The sequence below is a fragment of the Lygodium microphyllum genome, chromosome 8 (assembly GCF_053477565.2).
Source record: "Lygodium microphyllum isolate KBCC chromosome 8, Lygodium_microphyllum_v1.1.10, whole genome shotgun sequence".
Lineage (NCBI taxonomy): Eukaryota > Viridiplantae > Streptophyta > Polypodiopsida > Schizaeales > Lygodiaceae > Lygodium > Lygodium microphyllum.
This window is the reverse complement of record NC_141142.1, coordinates 8,386,119-8,411,633: the sequence shown is the minus strand read 5'-3', so window position 1 is coordinate 8,411,633 and position 25,515 is coordinate 8,386,119. Positions and strand designations below refer to the sequence as shown.

The following is a 25,515-nucleotide window of genomic DNA, read 5'->3' as shown; positions in this document are numbered from 1 at the left end:
GACAAGGGTACACTTTTTACATTTGCAACCAATCAAAAAGTTTATAAAATTATTATTTATTATCTTTTTATAAACTGTATCTATTTGGTGTGTAAAAGTATGATGCCCATGTCCAATTTCAAAAAATGCATGCCCACAGTCCGGGTGGAGGTTAGTCATCTATCACCTCGTGCGTAACCAGCCTAAGAGACAAGTGTAGTTTTTTTAAAAGCGTTCGACAGTCCTAGTGTAGTGGCATTCAACGAAAGAGATATATTAATGTCTGAGAGAGAGAGAGAGACAGAGAGAGAGAGAGAGGCCAAATCGTTGGGTGAATTGAAGCTCGCAACTTCTAATGGAGGTCAGCGACGGGCACGAAGCAGTCGCGGCTATTGAAGGCGAGGCACAGAAGAGCAAGAAAGAAGAACTGTCCCGTAGAACCACGAGGCCTGGGATCAAGCGATTATGCTTGGTCCTCTCAATCCTGCTTTCTTTTGTTTTTGGTAATATGTTCTTGTTCAACGCGAGAGAGAGAGAGAGAGAGAGAGAGAGAGAGAGAGAGAGAGAGAGAGAGAGAGCCTTTTACGAAAAGAGAGAGAGAGAGAGAGAGAGAGATTGATTTTCATCCATTTAGTTTGCAGGTCTTCCTTTTTGGCTGAAGTCAACTGAAATCTTCCGAACTTCGCTTCCCTTTACCACGATTGAAGCGCACACTGCACATGTGACGTCTTCCTCCCTTATATTCCCGTGTTACTTTCATTTCCTCTTCACCAGAGAAAAGGATCTAGATAGCAGTGATCAATCTACAATGCAGGCCCTGGAGGAGTCAGTATTGACGCTATCAAAGCTGATGCATAATCGTATCAGGGGTCATAATACAAGTAGTGGATGTCACTCATCATACACTCTCATGGCAAGTTTGGATTCCAGGGACAAGTGCTTGCAGTTTGGAGTTCCTGAAGGTGTTCCAGTTTGGCCTTGCGGCCTCGCAAAATCCACTCTCTTTGATCTGGTGGTGGACCAAGGTGATCAGGTTGTTGACGAGTTTCTCAGCAACTATTCTGGTGGAAGTGGCATTGCTGGCTTTACGAATCATTCAGGAGAGCAGGTCAGTAGGGGGGGGCTGTACACGATATTGAGTGTTGACAGTTTGTGGGGTGGTATTTCTGAATACGCATTTGAGAAACAAAAGCAGATGATTGGCAGTGTCCACTCAGGACATGCATCTGAAGTGCTGCAGTTCAAGGCAAGGGCAGTGATTGGAAAGTATCGTCATGCTTGGATCATAGGGTCTCACAGGGACAGTCTGGCAGTGGATGCTGAGTTAGAGTTGATGAGTGAGATAGCTGTTAGGTATTTCATGGATGGAGGGAGCAATGAGCAACAAAGTAAAATTTCCAATGAGGAAAGAGGTGAAGCCATGCCGCTTGCAGCTGATGGGAAGGCCATTCTTTCATTTAGCCTACTAAATGCTGAACCAAATGATTGGATATTTGATTGGTAAGATTTGAGATCCTATTATGATGCTCTATATTGGTTGCTAAGTTTGACGAGTTTCAGTTTATTGGGATGGAATCCTATTTCCCTTCAAGCTTTGCTAGAAGTTGTAATTGAGTTTGTTGGTCCAACTTATAAATTTGATTTTGACATTGTTATCAGCTTTGTCCTTTTGAGCTATTAAGTAATGTGAGGTTGCTTACTAAGTAGATTTATCAAAGACATTCTAGGCCAGTGCTTGGGCTGATTACTGTTTGTGAATATGCTGCCTTGATTGCTGTCGTCTATTGGGTCCTTATAATTGCTGGGTTTTTTAAAGCTTATACTGCATTGCAACTTCTGGCAGATTTGTTCAAAGCAGCTCAGTGCATGACAGAGGTTCAGCAGTAATGCTGCATCAGTTCCGAAGTGGATTAGTTAGTGACTTTGTGTGTGTGTGTTGCTAAAATAAAATATGGGTTGATTGTATCACTCCAAAGTCAACCAAAGAATATATAGTTTGAGCTAGGAATACATGTATTAGTAAGAGAGTTATTGATAATACCTTGTCACACTAACATAGGTATAAAAGGTGTGAAACATGTAAATTTTGATGTCTTTTATCATAATACAATTGCTGTCTCTCATCTCATCTACTTGCACTTAGCTTTCATGACTTCTCTCTCTTCTATTCAATCTTTCTAGTTTTTCTCTCTCCTTATCACTCATTATCTCTCCTATTTTCTCTCTATTCTGCTATTATTTCTCTCATCTCTTAGCTCTCTCCTTGACAAATCATCCTCAAACCACTAGAAAAGCACAACCCTCGCCCCTAACCACATCCTCGCCACTTCACGTTGTTGTTGCCATCATCTTGAAAAGTCTGCGACCTCATAAGGGTGTAGCACTACTTGGGTTTATTATCTTGTAGTGTAAAGAACATGCTATGGTGGCCCACAAAACATTTATTGGAGCTACCAAAGCTTTATCAAAGCAGTGCGCATTGAGGGATTTGCATTGCTGAAGTCTAGTTACCAATGATCCTTTTAGCTATGCCATTCTAATAGGCTCCTAGTATTGGGGGTAAAGGCACCTGTGTCGAGCCGCCTACATTTACTCATTGTATATTGTACCTGCACACCTGTACATTGTAGTTGGCGGGTGTCCATCATTGTCACTTTATTCTTTATTCTTTAGTGACTATTGAATAAGGGAAGGCTTGTCACACATTGTGACCGTTGGAATTTCCACATATGGTGTCTCTCTTTCTTGCTCCATTTGCCATAGCTATTGCTTTCGCTTGTGCTTCCACTCGGGCTCTACCTTTCTATTGGTATCGGAGGTTGGACTCGTGGAGCTTCACTGATCATTTGCTTCAGCCCATGAAAAAACTTTAGCTTAAGGTTTCATGGCAGCCATTATTTCTCTCTCTTGAGGTATGCATTATGTCTCCCTTTCTCTCAGCTTGCTTTAGGTTGCTCTTGGCTTGTCGACAAGCTTCCTAAGGCTTAGTTGAGCCCTATTGAGTGCTTATTGAGTTAAGAAGTAGCCATTCTATCCATTTTGAGTAGATATAGAGCATGCTTCGGAAATCGTGAAGCTCGATAACATTTTCATATTTTGGCTATAACTTTTGTATATGATATCACATTCAGGTATTCTATAGCTAGAAATGAAGAGCATGACGAGAGCTACAAGGCTAAGCACTCATAGAGTTGATTTTGTGCAGTTTTCAGTTCTTTGTTTTACACAAAATAGAACAGTTTTGGTTTGGACAGCAAGCATTTGATTGGTTTATGCTCTACTAGTATTTATGGGAAATGTTTGCAATGCTTAAATGATTCATTGATGCTCCGGAAAGGCTTTTGGATTGATTAGAGCTTGATTAGCTCAATCACTCATTGAAGTATTTATTGTTGTAATAACAATTTGGATAGTAAGTATATAACAATGAGCTTCATGCTTTGAATGCCCATTGTGTCTACATGGTATTTCAGGTATCCTACATGCCTACGGTTATATCTAATATTGATTTACGAGCTTGGATATGGTTATGACATGCTTTGACACTTGGATTTGAGCTATATTTGATGTACTTGGGCTTTGGTCAGTTGCTTTGAGCTTCCATGCTTACTCAGTTATAGATATTGAAGCTTCATTGGATACTTATGCTCCTAGATGTATTTGTGATGTGCTTGGGCTTTTCGGATGTTTTGATAGGTATGTATTGAGCTTTGCTTGCTCACTTTGCATTCTAGATTTGCTTCCAGTGGGAGACTCTTGTACTTACTTGGCAGAGCTTGGTTCTTTGATACAATGGGACTCTTGGTTCGTATATATGCTCTCTTGTATGTTGTTGGATATAGTTACCTCTGCTTGTGGGCTGATTTGATTCTGTATACTTTGTCAATTGTTGATACATGGTTACTACACTGTTAGTTGCATTTTATATATCTTAGATTGCTACTCGGATATTCCTAGTAGTGGGAGCTTGCTTTCTTGGCTATTTTTCTATAGTTGGATTTATATATACTATTGTCTTTATTTCATCATTGCTGCAATTATAGTCTTTAATCATTTTTTTGGAGAGCAGACAATTTGTTTTGGCACTCTTTTGATTGCAGTTTATGGACAGCTATATCCGCATTTGTCTCCACCCTTTTATTTGCCCTTTTGGATCAGTTTTGGGATTGTTTTGTTAGATTTACAACAGCCCATACTCGTCATCTACAGCTATTTGTAGTCATTGTGGTAGGTTCATGAGTTGATAGTGCTATCTTTAATATTAAAAAACTTAATGGCAGTAACTTTCAAGATTGAAAGACATAGATATAGCAAGTCTTGGTGTAGAAGAGGTAGGCTAAACTATTGAAGTTAGAGGGCATCAAGCTTGAGCTTTATGATGCAGAGAATTGGGCAGAACTTGATGAGCTATACAAATCCACTCATTCTGTTATTATCAAAGTAGACATATTTTAATGTCATTGACATAGAGGGTGATACTTATGCATTATGGAAAAGAATTTGTAATATTTTTGACAAGTACAGTCTTGTATCTTAGTTGTATTGAGAGAAGAAGCTTTTGGATCTTCGTATGGAGGAGGGTACGGCTATGTCTACTCATTTGAATGAGTTTCATTCCATTTTTAGCGAGCTTGTATGGCAAGGCATTCAATTTGAAGATAATATTGTCTTTGTTTTTACTTGCTATATTGTGTAAGTCATGGGATACCTTTTGTTCTGTTATGAGTGCTCATTTCCCCGAGGGTCGTTTTAAATGCAATGATGTAGAGATTTCTCTACTGATAGAAGAGATAAAAAGAAGAATATTAATGCAGCTTGCACTTCTCATGCATTAATTGTTAGAGATAGAAATGGTGGTAATGGCAATAGTAACCATGGTAGAGACTTGCAGCCGAACTGGGGCAAGTCTCAGCCTCGTGAGGAATCTTGTAGTATGTCTCGTGAATGTAAGTTGTCTTTGGTTGACCGGTCAATATAGCTCATCCTAGAATGGTATTGTAGAGCATATGGACATGACTATTCGAGAAAGAGTCCGTAGTATGCTTAATTAGATAGACTTACTGCAGTATTTCTGGGGTGAGGCATTTACTATTGCTGTGTATCTCATTAATAGATTTCCGTGCACTCCTCTTGGTTGTTAGGTTGTAGAGGAGATATGATTCGGAAAATCTCTGTTGTATGCTCATTTGCAAGTCTTTGGATGTGAGGCTTTCTGCTATATTTTCAAAGACAAGTGCAATAAGTTGTATCTGAAGTCTATTAAATGCATATTTCTTAAAAATAGGGATGCAAGTGAGATGGGTTATCACCTTTTGGGATCTATAGGCTCAGAAGGTTATTTGTAACCATGATATGATTTTCCATGAGGAGAAGTTGCATAAGCAGCCTAAGCAGGTAGTTGAGGTATGTAGAGTGGTCTTTCAAGAGGAGTCTCCTGCTATAGTATAAGTAGCTAGACAACATACAATTGATGTAGTGGCCCAAGAACTGCCCATTGTACAGGATCACGCTATGGGATAAAAATGACATATCATAGAAGCCCTATAACTAGCTTTGAGAAGCTCTTCTAGAGCTTCACGTTCTCCTGATTGCTATGAGCCCTCTATGGATTATGTCATGCGAGAGGGCTATGCAGTTTGAGTTTAATTTGCTATAAAAAAATTGTATATGGAACTTAATTTCCTTGCCTCATGGGAGATGTGCATGGCTATGCACGTGCGTGTGCAAGCTGAAAAGTATCCCTAGTCACCCTAAGCCAGCATAGAAAGCTAGATTGATTGCAAAGGGTTTTAAGCAGGAGTATGGTGTTGACTTCGATGAAGTTTTTTCTTCTGTAGTCAAGATGACTATCCTATGCTTAGTCTTGGCCTTGGTTGGTCAGTTGGATTTGGATCTTTATCAAATGGATGTGAAGATGACTTTTTTACATGGGGACTTCCATGATGAGATTTATAGCAATAGCCTAAGGGCTTTGCGAAGAAAGGCAAGAAACACCTAGTGTGCAAATTAAAGAAGAGTGTTTATAGGCATCTTGGGAGTGATACTATAAGTTTGATGCTTTTATGCATTTGCAAGGGTATTCCTGCAGTGATATGGATCTGTGTTTATATACGAAGAAGGCCCGTGATGGTAGCCTTATTATCTTGGTGCTTTATGTTGTTGATATATTTATAACTAGGAGTGCTCATGTTGAGTTGGATGCTTTAAAGACTTAGCTTAAGAAGAGCTTTGAGATTAAGGATATGGGATAGGCCTCACATATACTTGGTATGCGTATTATGTGCAATCACTCCAAGGGACTTCTCTACTTGTCTTAGAAGGAGTGTATACATAGAGTACTTGAGCTGTTACAAATGTAGGATGGTAAGCCTATTGGCTCTCCTTTACCTTCTTATATGAAGAAAGGTTAGGCCGACTATCTGTACTCAGATGACCAAGGTTTCTTATGTATTTGCAATGGGCAATTTGATGTATAACATGATAGCCACTTGTCCTGACATAGCATTTGTAGTGGGGGTGGTGGCACCTTATATGGCTACGCTTGGTAGGTGACATTGGGATGCCGTGAAGAGTATCATGAGATACCTGAAAGGCACGGCCGATATGTGCGTTTGCTATGGTAGCGGGGATATAGAATACGTGGGCTACATTGACTGAGGTTATGTAGGATACTACAGATAGTAGGAAGTCCACCTTTGGGTATGTCTTTATCTATGTTGGAGTTGCTATCTCTTGAATGTCTAGGGTGTAGAAATGCACAGCCTTGTCTACTACTGAGGTTGAGTATATTGCAACCAATGAGGCCTGGAAGGTCCTATACTTAGGTTGTTTGTGTGTAGATCTTGGTATAACGATGATTCCTACATTGCATTTGGATCCGATGAGTGCTATTCACTTGGTCCATTATTCGGTCTTTCATGTGAAGACAAAGCATATTGAGGTGCATTATCACTTCATTAGGAAGGTGGTAGAAGACAAGTCCATCGAGCTTGTCAAGATTTCTATAGATACGAATCTTGTAGATTTGCTCACTAAAAGTCTCTCAGTGGAACAATATGCCTTCCTTAGGAGGTTAATGGGCGTAGAAGATGTCTTTTCCATCTTGTTGTACCCTATATATATATATTGTACTTTTCTATGTTTTCTCACTTCTTATCGAGGTACATTCACCTTTAAGTCGGAGGTTGCTGGGGGTAAAGGCACCTGTGCCTAGCCGCCCACATTTATTCATTGTACAGTGTACCTGCACACTTGTATATGGCAAGTGGCAGGTGCCCATTATTCACTTTATTATTTATTTTTCAGTAACTATTGAATAAGGGAAGGCCGGTCACACATTGTAACTGTTGGAGTTCCCACATACGGTGTCTCTCTCTTGCTTGCTCCATTAGCCATAGCTCTTACTTTTGCTTGTATGCATCCACTCGGGCTCTACCTTTCACCTAGTGAGCTCCTAGATTTCGGATAGAGATGTTGGGGGCTCTAGCATTTGTGTTTGTACCAGCCAACTACTGATTCATGCATAGCATTGGCAGACTCCTCAATTGTGTTTGTACTAGCCAGCTACCAAATTGGGCTCTAGCATTTGTGTTCGTACCAGCCAACTACCGATTCATGCATAACATTGGTAGATTCCTCAATTGTGTTTGTACCAGCCAGCTACCAAATTGCAAGAATCTCACGGACAGCCAATCACAAGAAGACACAGATCCTCTATGGCTGTCAACTGGTTGAAAGGGGATTCTAGAATGTGTGTTTGAAAGGCTTGGTGATGCTTTGCCTGCTCAATGCCAACTTAGGTGGAGCCTAGTCTTCCTTGCTTGCGTTAGAATGTGTCTAGATAGTGCTCACTTGTGCCATATAAGAGAGGAAACTCACGAGTCTTGCAAGATGAATGATTTTGGCCAGCTCCACCTGTATGGTTCCAACCCAGCCTATCCAAGCCATAGCCTTCCACTTTCGAAGCCTATGCTCGTGAATGTCCTTGGCAATGTACAGTTTTAGTTTCCAAGATTTCTACTACAGTCCATTCACATGGATCTTCCTCCACCAAAGGTCAGGGAAAGCCAACTCTTATTGCCCTCTATCCACCAATAGTTTGTGACCCTCTTGTACGGTGAAGAATGTGCTTGGGGGCTTGTTTGCTAGCTAGCCAATGCCTAGGTGAACTGGCTCTCTATGTAGGGGCCAAGTTGGTTCTAAGAAATCATATCAATTGCATGTGTGAGTCTCACTCCTCTCCTACTTCCCAACACTTGCTCTAGGGCTACCTCATTGGCCAATCTCATAAAAATCTGATTGAATGATAGGGCTCTCTCATTGGCCAATCTCATAAAAATCTAATTGAATGATAGGGCTAGATTCCCAAATTACTGATTGGTTATGCTTGCATTCACCATGTTGCAAGCCATCCGTATCCCTGATTTGCACATTCCAAGTGATTGGTTGCCTATCAATCTTGTCATGACATCTTAGTGTAAAGAAATGGTATGGCAAACATAGAAAACGCAAAGTGCATGACAACACATATAACAGAATTTGTAGAATGCTAAATGATGAGGAATGTGTCAGAAGTGGTGCAGCAATGGAAGCATAAACAACATGCTGAAATAAACTGCTGAAACACAAGACAAGAAAAAGAATAAACACAAATACAAATGAGAACTCAGATGTATGCCCGGGAAACGGAATCCATATTGAACACGAGACAGCAGCATACAACAGTGAGTTACTGGCTGTGTGGGCACCCTGGCACCGGCTCCTCTCTCCTCAGAAGAATCCACAAATGATGGCTGAAGTACACAAAGAGGAGGAGGAGCCCAGCAATATATAGGCATAAAATGGGGGGAGCAATAAATGCAATCGGCCAACATTAAATGCTCCCGAGCCCTAAAAGGGCACTAGAAAATGCCATAAAAATACTACATGAAATGCCACAGCCTGTGCAACACAGATTCACACCTGAGCTGACTAATTTGCTAACACCCTCTCTCAGATCAGGGGTGATTTGATACAATACAATAGTACAATGAGGGGGAATCATAAACTATACAACATAGAACCACCAAAAGAACCATGGATATCCAAGCAGTGAGTGGCCAGCCCACCATCAAGATGCCTCGGAGAGTATTTGATGTCGATGTCGATCATAACAACATCACTTGAAAATAGGGAAGAATCATAGTAGCTCTCTGTGTGATGCCACCTATGTCACTCAGGACATACAAGACCAATGTGCCAAACATGTCTCTGAACATGTGACCATGGAATCCCCGCCTTCGGCCAAAACTTCCAAAGTGTCCCCTCATGTGAGCTCCAGACGAAAGCCTCCTGCTCTCTGTCAAGTAACCAGCCCATCATGAACTTGGATGTCAATCCCAGCTCCAGGATTTGTACGTGCCAGACTTTGGTCGATGCGTCAGGGATATCCCTCTCTGGATCCTGTGCATCTTTATAGACATATAGATGAGGCGCGGTTGCCCCATCTCACCACCCTCTCGATAACAAATGGCAGCAGTGGAAATGGAGGAGAGGCTGAAGTTGGAGTGTGCTGTTCAAAATCTGTAGAACACGTGTGAATGATAACAACCACCAAATCACGCTGCTATAAGTAGTAGGAAATGTCAAAACTTGGCTAACTTGGTCAAGCTGGCCACTAAAATGCTGGCCAACTGCATTTCCAGCAATAAAATAATACTGATGGCTACATAAAGTGCAGATCGTAGAATAATAATGCTAATCGCCTTTGTTAGGTGTAAACAAGTCCTCCAACCATTGAAAAAGAAATGCAAAGGGGCTGGAAACCGATCTTTGGCAGCGTGAACACACCTGAAACTTAGTGAAAAAGAAATGCAAAGAGCCGACTGCATTTCCAGCAATAAAATAATATTGGTGGCCACATAAAATGCAGATCGTAGAATAATAATGCTAATCGCCTTTGTCAGGTGTAAATAAGTCCTCCAGCCATTGAAAAAGAAATGCAAAGGGGCTGGAAACTAATCTTTGGCAGCGCTCGTACTTAGTACGAACTGGTTTGTACTATACGGTTCGTACCGTACCGTACCATACAAATTTGTACCAAAAAACAAGCTTTTTTTTGTTTTGTTTTGGTGTGGCGTGGTTGTTGTTGTTGGTGGTGGGTTGGGTTTGTTGATTGTTGTTGTTGTGGTGGTGGTTGTGATTTTGTAGCCTTGATTGATCAACCAAGAAAGGGGGTGGAAGCTTGATTAGACTCCTCATACATGTTTTGTTATGATTTATCCTAGAGCCAAAGGCCATACATAAGGTATTCAAGCAGTTCCAAACGTTTCTAATTGATGTCCCATCATTTTTCACAATATGTTAGTGTCATCAATAAATAAATTCAGCACCATTTGAGAATCATCAAGTAGCTTAATCCTATTGATTTTACCTTTGTTCACAGCTCATTTTGCACCACTCAACCCAAAGCATTAGTACACATTGCTAATAAAACTAGGCCAGAGGATAGCTTGGCCTGATGTACCTTCTGAGAGTACACGAATTAATGAATGTACTATCGATAGCTACTTTAGCCTTAGCAATGCCAAACAAAACCATAACAAAATTCATAAATCTTTTACCAAAACCTTTGGTGGTTTGTTTGGTAACTGTTGGTCTCACATGCCATTTTGGCCTCTTGTAGACGTTAATAAAGCATCTCATGTCATTTCATCTCTCTCTCTCTCTCTCTCTCTCGCCTCTTTCTCTCTCTCAACCTTCTCTCTCAAGCATACATGCCTCTTATTTGTATAATCATTCATGTATGATGTATCCACTCCTATGTATGTGCTTGTAAGTTGTAGCGCATGTTACGCATGCAGCATATGCCATAGAGGTTTTGGCGTGTTACCCTCAAGTATTCATCTTATATACTCCAATAGCATTGCTATTTAGACTTTAAACATCTGTTCTATCATCTATAGTTCAAAATAATGAAGTTAATTTTTTTTCGTACTAATATCATACCGTACCTTATAAAATCTTAAGGTACCATTTAGTAACGTATTTTATCGTACCATACCGTACTTTTCGTACCTGACAACTATGACAGAGAATGAATGAATTAATATGACTATTGAATATACAATGCTCATGCAGTAAACACACTATGTAGTGAATGAATATTGTATCTCGAACTCCTGTATCTTAAGAATTAGGGCAAGAGTAATGAACTAGAGAGTGTGTCATACTCCGAATGGATCTTGAATCATAGTAAGGCAGCCTCCGGATGTCGAATACTAGCAAACACAGCGAGGGAAGGCTGAATCTGATGTAGACAGCAGTGCAAGAGTGAGAAAGGCTAAAAATGCAAGTGAGGAGAGACAAAGACAAAAAACGCTGGCTGCAGGAGAGAGAAAACAACAAATGCAAACTGCAGAAGAGAGAGATAAAAAACGTAGGAAAAAACCAGCAACAGCAGTCAGCATGCTGAAATTAGCTCCGAACAATGTATGGTAGGTTGGAAACAGGCGCGAGATTGTTGTAGACAGCAATGGCCAGCTTGGATTGCGATGTCCTCGGCTTTTGGGGTGTAGGCAATAAGCTGAAATACCTGAAATTTGCAAAAACGAGATTAAGGCTGAATGGAGGGCAACATATCTATTTATAGAAAGTTTGGGCCCTCCCAAGTGGGTTCGTGCTTATGGGATACAAACACTCTCTAGAAACGTATTTCTTTTTAAATAAATAATGTTTCTTCCTTAATTAAGCATGTTTTGGGGCTGTTTAACTGAAGCTAATGCATGTTTAGCTCAACACCCCCTTTTAGGCCTAACAATAGTGCCACAAGAAGTAGGCTAGCCAAGTCCTTAAAAAAAAAAAATCTTTTACTCCTAGGTGTCCCATCCCAAAGTAGCTAGAGTATCGGGCAAAGGGTACGCATCGGCTGCCCAGTGGCCCACTAAGACTAAAAAGGTGATGATTATTTTACCAAGGGAGCTCAAGTGATTACCCCAGAGAGGCTGGAGCATCGGACAAAGGGTTGCATGGCAGTTGCCCAATGGCCTACCAAGTCCTGCAATGGTGGATGGAATCAACTATGAAGTTTTTGTTTTTTTTTTTTAGGGCGTTGTTGCAGAGCTTTTAGATCAATGCTTAGGTTTCTCTTAGAGAACTTGGCTCTGATACTATGTGAAGAAATACCCTAACACAAAAACACATAACACCGTATGACAAAAGCACAGACTGATAGAAGAACATAGTTAGGGTTAGGGTAACTCAGAGTCAATGAACACAAAGAATGAATGAAGTGATATGACTATTGAATATACAATGCTCATGCAGCAAACACACTATGTAGTGAATGAATAATATACCTTGAACTCTTGTATCTCAAGGATGAGGGTAGGGGTAATGAGCTAGAGAGTGTGTCGTACTCCAAATGGATCTTGAATCGCAACAAGAAAGCCTTCGGATTTCAAACACTAGTAAATGTAGCGAAGAAAGTATGAATTTGATGCAGACGGTAATGTAGGAGAGAGAAAGACTAAAAACGCAGGTGAGGAGAGAGAAATACTAAAAACACTGGTTGCAAAATAGAGAAAATAGCAAACGCAGGTTGTAGGAGAGAGAAAGACTAAAAACGCAGGAAATATCAGCGGCAACAGTTAGCATGCTAAAATTAGCTCTGAATAGTGTGTGGTAGATTGGAAACAAGCGCTAGATTGTTGTAGACAATGATGGCCAGCTTGGCCATGTTAGCAGAGTATGTTAGCTCATGTGTGAGTCTGAGCATGTATTGTGGATTGGGCACATTATGTAGATATTTTAGGCATTTTTATTGTGTAGTATTTTATGCTTTATAGCATTTATTGTTGCTAGTTGGCCAGCATTAATGCTGGCCGACCTGACATACTTTATGGCATTATTCATGCCTATATATTTTGGGTTGCTTCTCTTCAGTCAGTTAATTTACCACTTGGAGGTCCCGTGGAGAGAAGAGTCGGTGCCAATGCCCATGCAGCCAGTGACTTACTGTTGTATGCAACAATCCTGTGTCTGATATATGGATTTCATTTCCTGAGCATACATCTGAGTTCTCATCTGTATTGTGTTCTCTCTTTCTTTTCTCTAAGACACATTGAGGTACAATGCCATTATGTTAGAGAGAGATGTTATGTAGGAGAGATCAATTTGATGTATGTCCCTACACAAGAGAACGTTGCAAACATTTTCACCAAAGCACCTCCTTGTGACAAGTTTGAGGCTTTTTTAGAAGTCTTTAAACTTGCTACCCTTTGGCGATTGATCTTCCCAAACTTCCACCACATTGGCATTGCACAGGGGTGCTAGAATTTGCCAATTCTATGGGTAGTGCCCAATGTCTTAGTTAGTTGGTTTGTAGTGTGAACACAACTACATTAATAAGTTGTGTCACCACTTCTAGAGTTTGTTCTAAGGTTAAATTAACTCTAGTTGAGTTAGAGATAAGTCTAACTTACTTAAGACCTATTGTACTTTCATTCTATCATACTAGCACTTGCATCTTTTGAGTGTGGAATTGTTGCCCACTCTTGCTCGTTGTCTTTTGTTCACTCACTCTCTCTCTCTCTCTTCCTCCATTTCCAACAATTGTGAAGATATGCTAGAGTTTATGCGGAGAAAACACTAAGTATGAACATGACTAAAACACAATAACTTAGACAAAAATGCAAACATGTAAAATGCAAAAACACAAAAAGAGAAGAAATATAACTTTGAAGTAAATAAATGGAGTTGTATTGTACATATTACCTTTCCTTATGCACTATGCTATCACCTCTGTACAAACTGTGATGAAATATTGACACCCATGATTTTGAATAGAAATGTTCATCTGCAATCTTTGATTATGTGCATAAAAGCATAACTTTTGAGCTTATTTTTCAGGAATAAATAAAATCTAACGAAAATGATTGCTGTAAAGCAGTCAACCTTGGGAATAAATTTTGAGGACATACCACCCATTAGTTGGAACAGAGCAGATTTATGCTCAATCTTGGATTTTGTAGCAGTGTGGTTGTACTTTTATGTATTCAATTCAGCAGATCTTATGTAAGTGATCTTAATGCAGAGTATGTAAGTGGAATATCACTTATGAGTCTATAGCGCTTGATTTCTGCACATATGTACTTTTAATTTTTTTTTGAAAATTTCTGCATCATGTCTCAATTGACGATTTTGTGACAGTGGCCATGCCTGTTTATGAGATTTTTGATGTTTTGCTGCTTTGCATGCAGGGACTTTGAGGCGTTGGAAAAACAGTTTTTATCGCCTGTAGTGAGGGCTCTTCGACCAATTGCCCACTTAACCATAGAGAGCCAGGTTACTCACTGATTTATCTCCAGGTTCTAACTCTCTTGTGCAAGTTCGGTTGTTGCCAATGCAATGACTCTCTTATACCATATATTTCTCTCTTAACCAGCTAGAGCAACATGTTTTGTTTTGAATTTCACAATATATATCTCAATCTAGAAAGTTGGCTGGCTTTTTTAGTACAACAGGCAGGAGTAAGGTGTTAATAGATGCACCTGAAGAGAGCCTTGTCACTAGGATCTAACCTTGAATTTGAGTTTTGTTTCAGTCACTGTAGTCAACTGTAACTTTTCAAGAGGCATATGGCAATCTTTTCTTGACAAGCCAGAGCAATTTGATCTGTTCCAAATTTTACAGTATTCTTCTATCACAGATAGAACGATCTGCTAGGCGAATTCACATTACTTTCAAAAAAGCAGGAGGAAAGCTAAAAAAAAGTTTATAATTTTAGAATTAGGTACTCTTCCAAAAAATAGGCCACCATCTTCACTATAGAATCTATTTGCCAAATTGAGACAGCCATGTGAAAGAAGCTAGGCGTATAACTCCATCAATCTCAGACAATGATAGAAACTTGAAAATGTCAGTTACTGCACATGTAGGAGAAAAGATGTTCTGAGACCTGCCAGTCCAGTCAAAACATAGAAGTAACATTGCTAGGAGCACTGTTCAGAAGCTAAGCACCAGCATGCTTCTATGCATGTATATTGTTCACAGGGAACCATAAAAAGCATAGGTATGGTGGGTATTGCAAGGGCCATGCTTATGGTTTTAAGGATGGGACAAGTAAACAATACTCACATTAATGTTGCATGCATAAGATCAGTATCCGAGTCGTTTGTGATTTGGGAAAATAATGTGAGCTGCTTCTGTTTTGCCTTTCCTTCTCATCCTGCCCATGCAGAATCTTGTTAAGGCTTTTGACCAACTATAGTGACTTGCCTGATCATGTTAAGGCTATAGACCAGCTATGGTGACTTGCATGCAGCCAATTTTGAAGCTTCTTTCTCTCTCTCTCTCTCTCTCTCTCTCTTTGTAACATGTACTTGTATTAATCACGAAAAAAATTGGAAGATGCAGGATGACTCTAGGTGATTGTGCACAAGCTCAACTCTCTTTTACAAGCAACATGTGAAAGGAACACCAAGGAGTACAAAAATTAGGACAGGTTCATTGAAGAGATGGCCCGATGCCAAGGTACTGAATCCTCTAAAGACAAAGTATCAGCATGCTGAATAAGATCAAGTTGCCACTGAAGAAGTCCTTTAAGCTTGGCCATATAATTCTGTATGCTCGAGGCAGCATAAAAAAGGAATCCATTGTGCATGACCCAAGTATGTTAGCAGGGCTAGAATATGAGAAAGTTAAATAGAATCTTCATGTGAGGTTGCAGCAGACCATAATGCTTAGACTTATCAAAAACCCAATCAAAAGGACACATCCTGGCATCCACCACAGCAAGCCAAATGTTAGAAAGGAGAAGCCAAATTTTTTGGGCAAAAGGACAAGAGATGAATTGGTGATGGGAAAACTCTATCATGAAGACGATTTGCCAATACCTTTGCAAAGATCTTATACATGGTGCCCATTAGGGATATTGGTCTCCAGTGCACAAGTTTCAAAGGTTTGGGACCTTTAGGAATCAACTTAACGACTCCTTCTTTCCATGATGAAAGCATGCTGCTTGAATCCCAAACCTGCAGACACATTGCTGTGAATGGTTTGGCCAAAAGTGATGTAGAATTCATTGGTAATACCATCCCAGCGAGGGCTTTTATCGTGGGCCAATTGCAACAAGACATCCATAACTTTATCCTCACGAATATCAGCGTCCAAAGTAGCTTGCATATCATGTGGAACCTGTTCTTTGACAAGGCACAAAAGATTGCATGGGCACGAGTAACTTGAGGGAGGCATGCTTGCTGAGAACCCAAAAGATTTGCAAAGTAGTCCCGACAGATACATACAATGGATTGGGGGTTTGTAACCATGTGACCCTTTGCATTCTATAAACTCACCATATTCTCTCTTGTAGGGGATGGATGCAAAGCTTGAAAAAATTTAGAGATTGAGAAAAACTATTCCGAAGGCCATCAGTCAAATCTTGGAGCTTAGCTTGCTGATAAGACCGTAGTTGAGAGTTTTGTATAAGTTTGGCCAGCTTTGCCGATAACAAAACTAAGAATGTATCATGGGGAGAATCAAGCAATAGTAGATGAATAAAGCCTAGAATATCCTCTATAGCATGCAAACACTTCCTTGTAAACGAGTTATGGTAAATTGTATAGTGTCTTGCCACCATCTGGACATTAAGAAAGCAGTCTATCAAAGGAGACCAAACCTTCCAATGGAAAATCACACAAAAACTTTTCCAAGAGTTGGCTCATGTATTGTTTAAAAACAGCATGACTTAGAAAGGATGAGTTGAAGCGCAAAAGACACTAGAAAGTGTCCACTGGTTGCTTGATCATATCAAGTTGCAAAGGGAAATAATCTAAGAAGGCATAGCTTTGCAACACTTGCATTTGCAAATTTTTGGTAAGGAGTCCAATCGAGACCACATGGCCAGATATTGAGCCGAGTGAAATGTAAAACCCGAAGCTGATGGAAAGCCATGACTAAATATCATGCTTTATAACATCCATTGCAAGGGCATTCCAAGCTCGCGTGGCAATTGGTAGTATTACAATTAGAATTAGGTAGGAGGTTGGCCACATCTCCCTTGGACTTTATCTGCCAATGCCTTGAGGCTGAACTTGTGACGGCTAAGCCTTGAGGCTTTTGGTCTTTTTCGAATGCACCTCTATCCAAGCAGGTGCTGACTGATCACCTGAATGCATAAGTTATTTGCCCTTATCCATGGTCCTCTGTAGAGGGGTTTCACTATTCTTCGGCTCCTCAGGAAACATGTTTGTATCCCCCATAGGGTAGCATTTGTATCCACTTTGTATGGACAATCAGACACAAAGTGATGCAATTGCCTACAAGAAAAGGAATGGCTAACCTTTGGCTCCTTAGCTAATATGTTTGCATTCCCCATGGGGGCAACATTTGTATCCACTTTGTCTAGATAGTCTGACATAAAGTGACCCGATTTCCCACAAGAAAAGAAATGGCCTGCAAAGGTGCCCCCATTTGAGGTGAAAGAGTAATGGACGCATACCGGAGCAGTTTATGTGCAGCTAGTTAGGCCTTTTACTGCCGGTATCCCACAACATACATAATTTGTTCCGATTAGCATCATGCAAGGTTGGTGGCACCTAAACTGTGCCAATAGCAGCCATGTCAACCTTTAACAAAGGCCAATATACAGCTGGGCAAGCTTCAACCTCCACCTAGATGGGGCATTTATGCTGAAGTAGACATTGGAAATCTACCAAGGGGTGCTAGGGCACAATGTGTACCAAGTGGTGATTGAAAAACGAAGGTAGCTTAGCCAATAAAGTATCATGCATGTGAAGAGAATGCAAGAGCACCTCACAAGAGCCCCTAGGGCTCACAAAAATTTCATCCACACAGTTAGCTTGCATCAAAGAGACCAGCCATTGACGGATTTGGGCAAGCATCAGAATTGAAAAACAATATGATGCCCTTTTCATAAAAACCAAAAAGTAAGTGCAGCATAGCCTTAATGTCCACATTAGTATCCACAACATCTTCCTCAACCTTGTATATGGCACTAGAGAGGTTTTGGTGAACATAATCACCCAACAAAGTGTTTGCAAATTCAAGCAAGTGCTCCCAATCCGACACTTGGGACTCCTTGGAGATGGTGGCTGCTTGGGTATAAGAGCGGACAAGAGTATGCACCGGAGTAGAAGCCTTTGCGAAGCCCATAGGTTCATCGGAAGCATGTTTAGGACGTTTGCCTACCAGCTGATTATCCGAACAAGGTACCATTTCTTTTGTGCATGGAACCATTTCCTCTTCATTGTTAGCCAGGGAATCCGGAGCAGCTGTAGCCTCCAGTTGATCCACGAACACAGTATCAAGGCCAACCATGTTAGTTGTTCCCCCTTCCTCTTTCTCTCTCTCTCTCCCTCTTTCTCTCTCAATCTTCATCTGAGCCTTTCCTCAAGCCTTTGGCAGGTACTTCATTGTGAGAGTATATCAATTCAAGGCAAAATTTCATCGTTGTGCAATCAATCATGATAGAAATACATGGCTACAAAGCTACCTTGCATTTCCAAAAAATGAGAATGGCTAGACCACATGTTTTGTTGGGTAGAGAATGGTTGTATGATTTGGAACCCTCATTGAAAAGGAGTTCTTGGCACAACAATAAAGAATTTGCACATGAGGGTAAACTTGCACAAGAATGTTAAAACTTCAATTGGATGAGTGCATGATCTTGTTAGTGAGCAATCAGATGGAGAGCTATGCCGTGCATGGGGCAAAGTTAGTGATCAATTGTTGAGAAACTACATCATTCAATATAGTTTTCCTTGTTTATTCCAAATTTTGGTTTTTGTTTCTAGCCCCAAAAAAGGCTTTAGGTGCCTCACGAGAGAGTTGGAGTGCCACTTGAGAGACTTTAGTGGTGGGCAAGACTCGAGACTGTTTGTGCCCATATATATATGGCACTACCCATTCATTCACCACTCCACTACACACTCTTTCATTCATTCATGGGACCTTTGTCTCTCCTCTCTCCTCTCTCCTCTCTCCTTTCACCATCTCCACCCCTTCCTGCATAGGCAGTGGAGTCTGTTTGGCTTCCTGTTTGCTTCTCTTCCACCTAGCGTCACATCCTTAGCTGGTATCATCATCTCTAAAGGTTGGTGGATCTTGCGTTTGTTAGTTTTTGCCCCTTCCATCATCGCGCGATAGTGCACTGGCTCCAGCATCATCCAACTACTTGCGTTTGGTTGTTAGGGAGGTCACCTTCATTTGTCAACATCATCTTTAGGCCTTGCACCTTGCGTTTGGCATCTTGGTGGATCCTTTAGTATCTGGAGACCTCCACCTCCAATAGGTGTTAGCATCAGTGGCCGTTGGACCTTGCATTCGGTAGCATGAAACCATCCACATCAGCTGGCATCACTCTCTAGCAGCTTGCGTCAGTCCCACACCTGTGTTTGTAGACTCAGAGGCTTCTTCAGCAGTCTCCTTGCTCTAGGGCATCCTTTGAGCTACAACTCCCTTGTATCAAATTCACTTCACTTAGCATGATTGATTGCTTTGTCATCTGTGGTTCTTGAGTTTCTCTTCTCTTCTCAATGTTTGCTGTACACACTCTTGTGTTTCCCCCCTACAAACCCTACTATCTCTCTGGTTTGCTTCCACGCAATCATTTCTTGACATCAACATGCTTTAGTTTTCATTGCTGTAGGTGATTGTCCCAACTTCATTTCAGCCAAGGCATCAGAGATGATGAGATGGGTCCCATGGGTGAGACTATTTTGCTTGTTGTGGACATGCAAAGACAGTCATCCCTGTCATTGGAAAACTCGTATTCATTTGCAGTCATATGTGGACAGTGAGGATTTTCACATTATGCCATTAGAGGTTGTGATGTATTACTGGGTATTCTGTAGTGTCATAGAATGCATGCTACGATTGATGTATATAACTGGAAAATTGCTCTCCACTGTTTAAACTTGTGTGAGCTTGAAAAAATGGTGTTTTTAGGAGTAGCCATCAGCTGGTGACGTGTACTCATGGCTTTTCAGAGTTGCAATTTGCAAGAGACATTCGTTTTGATAGGGTTGCACATGTTAATTCATTAGTTTCTAGGGCATAGATGTTACGAACAATAAATCTGTGTGGCAATATGTTTTAGCTGTGATAGCACGAGACTTCTATATTTGAAGTCAAATTTAAGTTCTAATGAGGTTCAGAAAAGCTCTGGCTGAGTCAACCATGTGTTGAATTCGTGAATCAGTAGTCTATCCTCTCATTGCTCTTTGGATTTAGTTAGAATTAATGCCAACATGAATTCTATGATATTATTCTCATTGTATAAGTAGGACAAATGTCCAATCCCTGTGTAACAACAATTATGATCAAGGTACACAGAAAATTATATTTTCATTCATTTGTGGCATCTTTTTCAGATACTATATTACACTCCCAATGCTGTCCGATCCTTTTGGGATCAGAAGTTACAAAAACATGTGGTTTACTCGAAAGATCTTCCCTTTTTTGTGAGTTCTGCAACCTAAAGAGAGTTAAAGAAGAGATATGGTGTAAATTTTTTGCATCTACACTTTGGATTCCTTTTATTTATTAGGGAAACATCATAATACAGTCCCCTTTCTTCTTGACTACGGGCATTTTGAAAGGCTGTTGCAGCTTGTCAGGATCACAGCCTGTAACACTTGTTTGATGTAGTACATGTGTAGTCCATGATATTTCAATAAGTTGTCCTGTTGGTATTCTTGCAGGTAAATGCAAATGAATGGCATTTGGACACTTCCAGTGCAGCGGCTGGACGATCAAAAGTTTTGCATTTTGCCATGTATTTTTCCAGCTATCATGCAGTTGGGATGATCATTTGTTTGCTTTACAATCTGAGGGCCAGTTGAACATAATATTTGGATATTCTTTCTCACCTTAAATACTGATAATATGTTGTCTGGTGGCCCTTGACCATAGATGGCTTCCTTGTCTTTCCTTGGGTGTTGGAAATCCTCTCTCATTCTCATCCTCAGTCCAATTGTGTCTGCCAATCTAAGTGCTGGTTCATGTGTTTCTTTGTGAGTAGAAGGTTAACTTGAAAGCACATGCCACAAAACCACATAGCGATTTTCAATATCAGAAATATTTCCTGTCAGCACAAGACGAGCCCCCTGTAGAACCTGGAATTGTTTAAGACATAATCAATCAGCAAGAGCATCCTTGAGTAACTCAGCCTAAGCCCCAAATGCCTTCATTAGAGGAAACACCTGAAATGCCTTGTCAGTTTTTGTTGTTGTTGTTGAGAGAGAGAGAGAGAGAGAGAGAGAGAGAGAGAGAGAGAGAGAGAGAGATTCAACGAAAAAAAGAGAGAGAGAGAGAGATATATTAACGTCTATGAAAGACCAAGGTGGTCTATGAGACCAAAACGTTATATACAAAATGCATGGGAAACTTTCCAGGTCCTAGTAAAGCTACCATCTAATGCTATGATAAACCAATTGAGTAGGTACAGGGTGGTATGTAGGCTGGGTACAATTCATATGTGTTCCAAGTATGGTGTGGAACTGCTCATGGAGCTTGGTCATCCTAAAATGTCTCTCATGGGTCTATCTAACATTGAGAGGCTGAATCTGTGGGGCAGGGTCCTCCGGTGGCGGCATAGTATCCCTTGTATCCTCGACATGTGCCTCCTGCGGGGGCAGGGTTGGGTTGGGCGTGGGTGCCGAGCTTTGTTTCTTGCCATGGCTATTCCTAGGGTTGTCCCCTGTGGCCGGGAGGTCAGTGGGGCTGGTGGGGGATCAGGGGTGGGGATGGTAGTTGGCGCTCGGTAGAATTCTGAGAGAGAGAGAGAGAGAGAGAGAGAGAGAGAGAGAGAGAGAGAGAGAGAGAGAGCGAGCTTTTTTACGAAAAAAAAAAAAGAGAGCGAGCTTTTACGAAAAAAAAAGAGAGAGAGCGAGCTGCACATCTCCTCCCGTGCATCATCTCTGCTGCAAAACCCCATTGTGCAGCTGAATGTGATCTCATGTGTGACATGACAGGGACAATGGATATCTTCTCTAGCTTAGTGATAATCAGAGGCAGAAAGAAGGGTTTGACAGCTGTATTGCAGTTATACCTGTCTTTTGGGGTTGTTAGTTGTCAGAATTGCCATCAAAGTTACAATTCGAGAGGTCATTTAGGACAGCCTCTTTTGAGTGGTTTTTGGGGTCCTATTTTCTGTTCACTTTAAATAGCAGCATGTACACTTGATTTTCTGCTTCACAAAAGGTTACAAGTTGGGTCAAATGGTTTACATGAATCCATATCTTTGGTGGTATGTGTTGGGTATTTCACTTACGCCTCACTTATGCCTACTCTTACATAGGAGTGTCGGTGATCAGTAGGGCACTGGGGCACTTTTTACTCTCGGTACGAGAGGTTTTTTCCCCTAGACTTCTTATTTCGTATGTGCTTATGTCACACACTTACGAGCACTTATCGTGTTCGGATGTGAACACCCCGTACAACCCTAAGGTTTAAGGGTTGTATTTTGTACTTTTTGTCTACACTCTTTTTAGTCTATTGCATTGGGTGCCGTGCTTCACTCTCACACTGTCTATTGCACTTTGTGTTGAGCTGCGATCCTCTCTAAATCTCACATTTGGTATCAGAGCATTGGCTCTGTTTAGCTCAGCTTAGGTTTTGCTTAGTTAGGCTCAACTCTGCTTAGCATCAGAGAAAAGTTCTTGCTCAGTCCAACTTTGCCCCTTGTCGCCATTGTCCTTGCCAGATTCACCACGATCTGTAGCTTATACCCGTGTCAGATAACTCGTCAGCTCTACTTACAGTGCTTGCAGCACTTGATCCTGCACGCGCTAGGCCTTGTGTTGTGCCATGCCAGTCTGCTGTACGCGTCCTTGTGGCCCTGTCTTGGCAGCGCTGCCCGCCAAATTGAATGCCCGCCATCGTCCGTGTGCATTGCATTGTGCCGCCATGTACAAGCCGTCCGCTTGCTTGGATCTCAGGCGTACGCCGTCTGCGCTTGAGAACGGCTGCCTGCTAGACTGCTGAACCTCGCGCGAGTGTCTGCCTCTAGCACCGCCGTTTGGTCCCTGCGCCGCCACCTGGTTCCTGTACTTGCGTTGCTTGTCTCTGCTTGCACCTATACCTGTGCCTGTGGCCACCAGCTTGAGTAATCGATTGATTTCACAGGTATTTTTTAAAAAAAATCTACCTTTTCATTCTAGAATTCATATTTGGACGAGAGGGCTTTAGACACAGAATTTTGAACACTGTCAAAGACACGGTTAATGCAAATTTCTGGGTAAATTTATTAGAAAATTTGGGGCATTTGACTTTTTTTGCGGACATTGGCACATGTATTGCAGTCTCAGTCAATGATAGACTATTTTGGACAAATTTGGGGCAAGAAATTTTGGGGATTTTGCTAATACAGTGTTGCTGAACGCTGAATGTACCTTGGACTGCGTGCATTACAGACAATTTCGAGAGTGTACACCCGAGTGTACTAATTGCAGCAGGTTATGTGTTGTAATATTTGGAAATTTTGAGATTTCCAGTTTAGTCGAGCTTGGACATTACTCTTTTGCTTCTTTTGGTAATTGATTATCATGGCAAATCAAGGAGGAGATGTCTTTACCTATGTATCCGAGGAGGACAGATTGGATGGAAACAACTACTCACTTTGGTCCTTCATGATGAAGAATGTGCTTGTGGTGAAAAATCTTTGGGATTATGTCAGTGGAGAAGAAGTTAGGCCTTGAGTTGTGGCTCCAGCTACTCCTCCTCCAGGAGGATGTGGACAACGGGCACCTCAGCTTGCTCCACTTCAACTACTTCCCCAAAGATCAGCAGCTCAAAAAGCATGGGATACACAGGATGCATAGGCTTTGTCGCTGATTGCATTGGCAGTTTAGCGGTTCATCATCCCCCATATTCGTTCAACAGCTTCTTTACGAGAAGCTTGACAAACTTTGGAGCAGATGTTTGCAGGTAAGAATGAGATTCACATCTCTTTCTTAAAGAAAGAGATAGAGACATTGAAAATGGATGAGGGCGATTCTATTCAGGATCACTTGAACAAAATTCAGGACTTGCGTGAACAACTTGTGAATGTTGATGAGTACTATTTAGATGTACAAATGATATCCACTACAGTGAACTTATTACCTCCTTCGTACTTGGCTTTTCATACGGCCTTAAACCTCACCATGAGGATTGCCACACAGCTGATTACTTTTCTTCAGTTAGTCAGTTTGCTTCTAGAAGAGGAGCAAACAAGAAGAAATAGTGGTGTGGATGCCATAGCTTATGAGCAGGCTTTTATGGCTAGACAGAAGGGCAAAGGCAACCAAATAAAGAATGCTCTGCAGAGCTTTGGGACTTTTGGTACCTCATAGGGAAGTAAAAAACAAGAGGGCACGCAAGCCAAAAAGGACAAATGCCATTATTGCAAAAGGCCAAGCCACTAGTGACTACCTCACTGAGTACACAAAGCGCATCGCCAAGGAGAAGGAGGAGTTAGGAATGTCTGTTTCTGATGCTCCTTTCACTGCTACCGAGTCTGCATCCTTTGTTGCAGACAGGGACTATTGCCTTTCCACATGCAGTTATGACACTTCTTGATCAGATCGAGCATTTAGCTCTTCTTAGGATACAAGCACTTGGTTTTTTGACAATGGTGCTTCTAGGCATATTACATCTAGCAGAGATTTGTTTACTTCTGTTGGTACAACTCTAGTTGGGAAGTCTGTATAGTGTGCCAACAATGCATCATACCTTATTAGAGGTATTGGGGAGATTGTGCTCATAGCCATTGATGGCTCTATTCTCCGCCTACAGGATGCTTTGTTTGTGCCAGGCATAAAGAAGAATCTGCTCTCTATTTCTGCTTTGGCACGTTGTGGATTGCAGGTCACATTTGATGATAATAGATGCATGGTGAGAGACAAAGAACACATGACTTTGGTCTTGAATGGCACTTTATGCCATGGGTTATATGAGTTGGATGCTCTTTCAATTGATCAGTCAGCATACTTGGCATCCACTCTCACTCCTGCTATGATACAGGGAGAGTTATGGCATGCTCGGATGGGGCATGTGAACTTTGGTAGCTTGATGCTCTTACAACGTACACAGATACTAGATGGATTACCTCTTCTGGAGAGACCTCGTGAGCACTTGTGCGAAGGATGTATTTTGGGAAAAATGCGTCAGTTTTTGTTTCCCCGTGATGTTGCTTTTAGAGCAACAGCTGGGTTGCAATTAGTGCATTCAAATGTCTGTGGGCCTATGCAGACAAAGTCATTGGGAGGATGTTACTATTTTGTGACTTTGTTGATGACTTTACACGATTTTGTTGGGTCTATTCTTTAGTAAAAAAGTCAGAAGTGTATGATGCATTCTTGGCTTTTATTGCACTTGTTGAGAACCAATCTGGTTGTAAAATTAAGACTCTCTGTTTGGACCGAGGGGGGGAATACATGTCCTCTATGCTGAATTCTTTTTTGAAGCAGAAGGGCATTGTCCATCGGTACACTACTGCTTATACTCCACAGCAGAATGGGGTTGCAGAGAGGGAGAATTGTTCATTCATGGAGATGG

General features: G+C 41.2%; 1 protein-coding gene across 8 annotated transcripts in view; it reads left to right on the top strand.

Moving 5' to 3' along the window:
* Nucleotides 1-216: 216 nt before the first annotated feature.
* Nucleotides 217-25,515, top strand: part of LOC148031946 (GPI transamidase component PIG-S-like protein) — a 59,857-nt gene continuing 34,558 nt past the window's right edge. For all 8 annotated transcript variants that reach the window (XR_015691546.1, XR_015691545.1, XR_015691544.1 and 5 more), the window contains exons 1-5: nt 217-482; nt 621-1,479; nt 14,217-14,301; nt 20,349-20,438; nt 20,679-20,752. Coding sequence is in view for 5 of the 8 variants with exons in the window: in XM_087682536.1 (XP_087538662.1) it covers nt 335-482; nt 621-1,479; nt 14,217-14,301; nt 20,349-20,438; nt 20,679-20,752 (1,256 nt within the window). In the remaining 3 variants the exon portion in view is untranslated. The remainder of the gene's footprint in view (nt 483-620; nt 1,480-14,216; nt 14,302-20,348; nt 20,439-20,678; nt 20,753-25,515) is intronic.